At 34.2% G+C, this 8223-nt stretch overlaps 1 protein-coding gene across 1 annotated transcript; it reads left to right on the top strand.

The window, feature by feature from the left end:
* The first annotated feature begins 523 nt into the window (after window positions 1-523).
* Window positions 524-7894, top strand: LOC113118774 (V-type proton ATPase 21 kDa proteolipid subunit-like). Its single transcript, XM_026288193.1, has 8 exons — window positions 524-791; window positions 1584-1632; window positions 1776-1859; window positions 3027-3104; window positions 3855-3924; window positions 4038-4089; window positions 4183-4373; window positions 5910-7894. Exons 1-8 carry the CDS (start codon window positions 722-724, stop codon window positions 5934-5936), a joined length of 621 nt encoding a protein of 206 aa, XP_026143978.1. The 5' UTR covers window positions 524-721; the 3' UTR covers window positions 5937-7894.
* Window positions 7895-8223: the final 329 nt, after the last annotated feature.

The following is an 8223-nucleotide window of genomic DNA, read 5'->3' as shown; positions in this document are numbered from 1 at the left end:
GAATGTTTCTCCTAAGGTTTAGAATTATGTTGCAAGACATTAATGGATTTTCTCTCGACACTAAGCTTGAATATATATTTTTCGCATTATTGGTAATTTACTGCCATCGAATGGTTGAGAGATGAACTACAATAAATAAATAAAAAATCTGCCAGTTTTAAGGACAGAGGTGTCATAGAACCAGTTAATTTTGTTATTTTTCAGACAGTTATACAAAAATATTGTTTATTATATCTATATTCCTCTTATCTTTGCTTAAAATTGGTTTTATTGTAACGGTCATATTTTTGGCAGAACCAAAACAAATAGTCACCTTGCCTTTATTTTCTTTGCAAAATATCGCTAAGCAGAGCATTTAAATTCTATAAATATATTTAAATTGTACATCCTTGCTTTTTTAATTAGACATCGACCAAAACGTTTTCAAATTCAAATCAAAGAGAAGCCAATATATGACCTGAACGGAGATCAGCGCTTTAGATCGCTGAAGGAAGAGTGACGTTTTGAGTCACGTGTACAGCTCGAGCTCGTCACATGATCAGCTGATGACTCCTTCCTCTCTGCTGGATGCAGGATTTCCAGCCATCGCCGCTTTGAAGGGCTCACAGGAACCCATTTCTCTTCAAACCAAAACAGTCTAAGAAAAATAACACCACAGTAGCTTTAGGTTTATTCGCGTTAGAACCTTTAGATAGCAAAACTGGCGCTGTTGGTGGAGTGGATGATGAACGGGCACGCAGTTTTATACACCGGGGTCACTTTGGCCTTCTGGGCGACCATCCTGATCGTCGGTAAGTGCTAATGAGACCAGCTGACATAGGCACATAAATAACACACGCATCTTAACAGAATCGTGTTTTCTTGATACGTACATGGTTATGTTTCTAAATCTTTTCTTTTCTCATTTATCTTTAACCGGATGGCCATTTTATTTTTTTTGTTTTGTTTTTGTTTTTTTGGCTTGGCTAAAGTGACGTTAGCTGTCATTCACTATCACGACTGCGTAAAAAATATGAATTAAATGTCATTTTAATTGTGTTAAAGGCTGTTGTCATAAAGTATTCGTCTAAACAATTGAAAGCGGAGTTACAACGAAAATGAGAATTAGATTTAACTTCCTTCTCTGACGAGGACGTCTTTATTTTGTCAGTTGGAGTTGAAATGTTTTTCTGGAAGGCTGTCTGTATTTTCATCGGTTCTTCTCCACACACTGGCTGTAATCTCACAGGAGCACAGGAAAATTTAGCTCAATGTGTATTTTTATAGTAACATTAGTTATAATGTAGTTGAACATGGTTTTATGACCAAATGAGGAAGATGGCTCTCACATGACTGTGAGCTTTCACACATGCCCTCTGTAATTCTGCAGGAAAAAAAGTGTTTTCAATCCACATTATTCCATTTATTCAGATTATGGCAGTTTACAAGACCTAACAATGTGTTTAAATTTCCTCTCATTTAAGGTTTGAGTTTTTTTTAATTTTAGATGAAAATTGTCACTTTTAACCTTTTTAATTTCTGATTTGTCTTTAACCCCTAACTCAAACACTATTAATCCAGTCTTTTTTTCTTTTTTTCCACAGGTACTTGCTATACGATTTTTGACCTTGGATTTCGATTTGATGTAGCATGGTACGTGTTTTTTTTTTTTTTTTTTTACAACTAATTTTGTTCCCTACAGTAACATTTCTGATATCCACAATACCTAACTTAAGACATGAGATGAATGAAATGCTCCTGACGCAGTCTAGATAACCTAACCTTTTGTGTTGCAGGTTTTTAACAGAGACTTCTCCATTTATGTGGGCTAGTCTTGGAATTGGCCTGGCCATCTCTCTGTCTGTTGTTGGAGCTGCATGGTGAGGCTTTCCATTTCCTCTTTTTAGTCTCTTACAGAAGTTGGAAATTTTGACATTTTGTAGTTAGGGGTGGGCGGGTGTCAAAAATATCATATAACAATTCTATTGTGATACTTGGTTGATTTTACTATTTTGCAAGTTGTCTGAACATTACAGTTATACTATTTTCCCTATTTTAAATACAAAGCCTTACAAGGTAACAAAAAACAATATAAAAAAGAATTCCATATATTTAGGCCAATGAGTGTGAATATGAAAATCTGTCATTATTTTAGAATTGTAAAAACAAAAAAAGAACAAAGATACTCGCTACAAATACACATAATATACAAATAAAACAGTGATTGAGACATCACATTCAAGAAATTGAAACAAATCTAAAAATAAAACACTATATACACTTCACTGTATAAATTATATATTGAATCTTATTAAAGCAAATGTAAAATTATTCTCAAGTCGTTTTAAATTCTGATTGAGGTCCTTTCTTCTGCTGAAAATAAAAGTTATTTTGAAGAATTCAAAGACCAGAAACTGTTTGTTACTTGCATTCTTCAAAATATTTTATTTTGTGTTCAGCACAAGAAAAAAAAAATATTACAGGTTTGGAACAACATGAGAATGAGTAAATCATTTTAATTTTGGGTTGAACTTTCCTTTTAACAGCATGTTTGGTATAATTACTCTGTTTGCTGCTGTTAAAGTGACAGCAATGTACTTTTATGATTATGAAGTGCAGTGTAACATGAGTGTAACTTTACCGCAGAGTTAACACTGATGTGAATGTATGTTGCATTGTACAATATATTGAGATGGAGGTGTCAGAACTGCGACTGATCGAGTGTTCGCTGTAGCACAATACTATGATATTTCTTAAAAAGCAGAATGTGGAGACATTTTAATCATCCACGATCAAAAATCATCATATTGCACAGCCCTAGTTTTAGTACAGTTTTCCATATCCTCTTCTACACTGTTTTAAAGGGCTCCATAAATGCATGCATTCAGCTAGTCTTTTTATCAATAGCGCACTCACCAAAATGAATATTGCATTCTTCTTTTTTTGTATATCTGATATATATCTTGAAATGTGATAAACTAGCAGTCAGGTTAGAAAAAGAAAACAGGAATATTTATAATGCTATATTTTGTCCTGTGACTCTGCAGGGGGATTTACATCACAGGGTCCAGCATCATTGGTGGTGGTGTCAAAGCCCCTAGAATCAAGACCAAAAATCTGGTCAGGTATGTGCAGTTTACTTAATGGTTTAAAGTTTATTTATTATTATTTTTTATTTTTTTAACAAAAATATGCTCTTTTTTTCTATCACATAGAGACAATTTGGGTTCAGAATTAGTGTATATATTTATAAAATATTATTATTGTATTTCATTTATTTATTTATTTTTCAAGTTTTTGCATCAACACCAGTGTTGCCGCATTTATTCTGAAGTTGTCTATTAAAAAAAGGCTGAACTTCAGATGAAGTCACATTTTAGGAAAAATATTTTTTTTATTTGTTCATGCATGTTGCATACATGTACCATATTTTATATATATATATATATATATATACATACATTTTTAGTCAGGTGCGACTTATCAAAATTAATTTGACATGAACCGAGAGAAATGAACCAAGAGAAATGAACCAAGAGAAAACATTATCGTCTCCAGCCACCAGAGGGCGCTCTATGCTGCTCAGTGCTCCTGTATTCTACACTGAAGACATAGAGCGCCCTCACGCGGCTGTAGACGGTAATGTTTTCTCTTGGTTCTTGGTTCTAAATAAATGCTTCTAAATAAATAAATGACTTATCATGACATATTTTTGGACTTATGTGACTTATACTCCGGTGCGACTTATAGTCCGAAATAATATATGATCTCATCTGTCTGGAAACTCTGTTTTATTTGCTTGCCTAAGGCTTTTTTGGCTCACACTGGCACTTGTTGACAGTTTACTAATTTTTTTTATTATTTTTTATTTTTAGTATTATCTTTTGTGAAGCTGTTGCCATTTATGGGATCATCATGGCAATTGTCATTAGCAATTTGGCAGAGGTAAGTAAAAAAATATCGACCCATTTATTAGAAGGGTTTTGTTTTAGAGTGAGTCTTATGTTAAAGACAGTTGTTCTCAACTTTTTTTTTTTCCCCCATTTCATGTCATTTAGAATTTCACTGGTACAACTCCAGAGACTATTGGGGAGAAGAACTACCAAGCAGGTAAATTTTGCTTATAAATGACGTGATTTTAAGTGAAATATGTTCCTTGTCTCTGCCGAGTGGCTGGATGACATATTGGTGCTGTTCTTTCAGGCTACTCCATGTTTGGTGCTGGACTCACGGTTGGCTTTTCAAACCTCTTCTGTGGCATCTGTGTTGGCATTGTGGGCAGTGGAGCTGCCCTTGCTGATGCTCAGAATGCCAGCCTCTTTGTCAAGATCCTCATTGTTGAAATTTTCGGCAGTGCCATTGGACTGTTTGGAGTGATCGTAGCCATCTTGCAGGCAAGTCGTTTTATAAACTATTATTTATGTTTCTTCTAGCCTAGCAATATTTTAATGAGCTGTTGTGGTCATGGTTCACTAAATATAGTATAGCAAAAACAATGTATGTTCTGAGAATGTTTTCTTTGAATACAATGTTTTCTTTGAATACATTAAAAATAAAATAATCTGCCAAACGCATAAAAAGTTTTAGTACCAGTCATTCGCTTCAGCTAATCGTGAGCCCTGAATTGTTAGCATGACCCTTATCAGACTTAGTCAACTGATTTCTACTGACAGCAGAGAATATTTAAGTATAAGACATGTCAGCTTTTCGATTATTTAAAACATTTTGTTATTGTAGCATATTGCGGTTTTTAATTATGAATGTATTTTTTCTATAACTGTTTACTTTAAAAGCATTATGCCTTCATGAGTGGCCTTTATTCATTAAGATAACTCAAATGTCACTGTCATCTTTATGTTAAGGCTTTTTTTTATGCCAAGAGTGAATATTTGTTGTGGATATTGCAAACAAGAATTTATAAATTTCAGTTCAGTTGTTATTCCAACATCACTACTATCATTAAAGTACAGTAGTATTATTGTAATTAAACTTATTATTTATATATGACATTGTCACTGTCATCAGATAGCTTGTATTTTACGGAGTAAAATCTGTATTACCAGATGGATTACATCTTGCATTTAAGCATATCCATGGCCAAAATGCATTTACATTTTTATTTTGCTCTTTGTATGAATCAGCATTTTGTTTCGCTTCTTCATTTCATTCTTTGTGTGAACAGACCTTTAGTTTACCTAACAATAGGCATGGGCCAGTATTAGATTTTGATTGTGTGATAATAATACGATAATTTCATATACATCATTTGATGCATTTAATAACCCAATCTGATGGAAAGACAATGTTCTGACTAGCTTTGTGAAATTATACTACATGCCTGAATGAAACAAACAGCAGACGGGCTGAATGAGACGCAGATTCACTTTCTGACAGCAGGAGGTACTTCTGGACCTGCAGATACAGCGTTTCCTTGGTTACCGCTGTAAACAAAGCAGCGAAACACTGCTTTAATGTGAATTATGCAGAAAGAAGATGAAAATACCATTTACAATTTTCTGAAGACAGTTTAATAAGACAAAAAAAATAAATGGCTGGTTGCCGATTGCATATTTTCAAATCATGGTATACCGTGAAACCGTTAATGACCCATGCCTACCTATGTTGTGATGAAGCATATTCTGTATGATCTTTATTTATTTATTTATTATTTGTCATTGATACCCATCTAGCTACTTTTGGTCGCCCTCTGGAAAATGAATATTTTATCACAATTTCCAGTCGCCGCTGTAAATTGATTTGACATGCAAGCTTAAATTCAGATTGAGATTATTCAGCCACACAAGAGCAGCTCCTATTAAAACAGTCATTTAATTTGGGCTCTGCAGTTTTTGTATAAGACTGTGTGTATGTTTTCTTGACCTGTGTAATCATTAACATTATTTTTATTTTTTTTTCTTCTCTCCATTTAGACGTCGAAAGTAAAAATGGGAGATTAGATGACCACACAACCTACAGATCAAAGATGCTGTGTTGCTGGTGCAAACAGGAGGTGTAAATACATAGTAAATTATTTGAATGTGTTTTCCTTTTGTCTCTGTGTTTAACCATCATTTTCTGAAGATTGAAATCTTGTTTGTGCACCGATTTGTCTTAATACAGTGCATGATGATGTCAAAGGCAGACCTTTGATGACTTACACTTGGTTTAGCATCTCAATTTTTAAAATGAAAAAAATATCACTTAATGTTTTTGGCCATACCTTCATGATGTCATAATATCAAATTTAACTATTATTATTGTTTAAATCTAAATATATTTTATTTATTAAATCAGCTTAATAATATAAACCGTGATCGTGCATATGGTGACAGAACAGACTGTCTATAGATCCAAAGTCAGGGTCGGTTTTGACATGTAAGGCGTTATGTTTGTAATCATCTCAAAATCGAATTTATAGTTCGCTGTGATTGTTCTGTACAGTACAAGAAAAGTGATACATTGCATAAGTGTGGTTCTTTGCACTGGATGGGTGTAAATCATAAAGTATTCTCTTGATGGCTGTATGAAAGAGTGTTCTTGTGTATTTGCGTGATGACACCTGTTGTATCTGGTGTGCTTGACCTGATCTCACTCTCACGTGTTCTTTCATGTAGCTACTGAATTCAAATAACGCTATCTTTGAAAAAAAATGTTAATACCAAAACAATGATGTAAAAAATAATATCAGTCATCTCCAGTTGTATTTCTACCAGTGTAGGCCCTCACTTTGTAGTGCTCTCTTCAGATCTGGTTGGTTAAAAATGAGAGGATATAATAATCGGATGTGTGTACATATGTTTTTTGTTTTTAGGAGCATGAGGGTGTTTGCAATTCTGTATTTCCTATCTGTCGTGTGATTGTTTACCTTGTTTTTTTTTTGTTTTTTGTTTTTAATCCCATCACAGAAACAAGCTTCCTTAAATTATGTTATGACGGCTTAACTTTAAAAACATTATGTAACATTTTCTTTGCTGTTCATCTCAGGTAAACTTGAAATGATCATCTAAAAGCAAGTTCATAGCAGAACAGCACTGCAAACAGCTGTTTGAGGTGGACTTTCATTGGCCACAGATCTTGGATGCTATATTTAAACGCAAATAAAAACGAATCTGTAGATTTAACTGGATTTTAAGATCTCATTTTCACAACCAGTGATTTTGTTCAATTGATATATTTTAGGAAGATGTATTTTCAGTGTTTTTTTCATCTGAAAAATGTTAATGGTACATCCCTATTTATCCCTCACAGCCTCATTTTTGTACATATGGTGTTTTGCCCTCATTTAGGTTACCAATTCTAACGGTACTCAGTCTGAACCACTGTTTATATCCATAATCAAACTTGTAAGATCAGATTAACCCCACTGAAATGCTTTTGTATCTATGATGTTTTTGTGAAGTGGAGGTACATACTAAACATGATTTTACTAACTCCTAATTTCAGCTTCTGTTAAATGTCTGTTTATATTGCAATGATCAATGAAATCTCAAACTCATCTTTAAAACATTATGGTCTTGTGAAGCATTTCCAGTCTAGTGTCAAAGATCATCTGTTTTCTTGCACTGGATCTATAGAGAGATGCATTAATTTGATGTTGTTGTTGGTTTTTTTGATTTTTTTTTCTTTTTTTACATGGATGTTTATTTTTTTTATTTTTTTTTTAAACATTCCAACATAGACCGGGTTGTAATCAGCCCCCTCCTGATGGGTTATTCGTACTAAATTTGTACTAATTAGCCCCCTAGTAAAATATGTATGAATTTATGTGAGATCGGGTTGGTTGTGCTACTTAACCATTTCTCCCGTTTCGGTAAATGTTAAATATGTTAATGTGGTGATTCCATTGTTTTGATGTGTACAGGTGGATCCTCTAGACTAATTGTTCTTGAAGAAATAAAAAGAAATGTTAAAAACATTCCGTGCATTAATTTCAGATTTTATAGTAGTCGATAGCATCACCGCATGACCCAAGCATTAGACGACTAGTTCCCTATCATAGGTCACTTCGATGCTGCGGTGACGTCACCACGTATGGGAACACCTCTGGTGTGACGAATGTCTGAAGCCCTATACCATCCCGCCAATCCTATTGGCCAAATGGCGCATAGCACCACCCTGCGCATGCGCGCGCATGATATACCTGGGTGCAGCGCGCCATTTCGCTCAGATTTCATTCCTTCAGGAATAGCGAATCATCTGTGCCCTATCGTCTCGCGTTCTCCAGCGATCTCTTCGAGCAGTGTT

Source organism: Carassius auratus, chromosome 2 (genome assembly GCF_003368295.1).
Source record: "Carassius auratus strain Wakin chromosome 2, ASM336829v1, whole genome shotgun sequence".
NCBI lineage: Eukaryota > Metazoa > Chordata > Actinopteri > Cypriniformes > Cyprinidae > Carassius > Carassius auratus.
This window is presented reverse-complemented; position numbering and strand designations above follow the sequence as displayed.

Bases quoted from the DNA above. Each gene is read 5' to 3' on its own strand.
- LOC113118774 (XM_026288193.1), top strand. From the start codon at position 722: ATGATGAACGGGCACGCAGTTTTATACACCGGGGTCACTTTGGCCTTC. The intron at 1,633-1,775 runs GTACGTGTTTTT...TTTGTGTTGCAG, and splicing joins TTTCGATTTGATGTAGCATG to GTTTTTAACAGAGACTTCTC. The intron at 4,090-4,182 runs GTAAATTTTGCT...CTGTTCTTTCAG, and splicing joins GGAGAAGAACTACCAAGCAG to GCTACTCCATGTTTGGTGCT.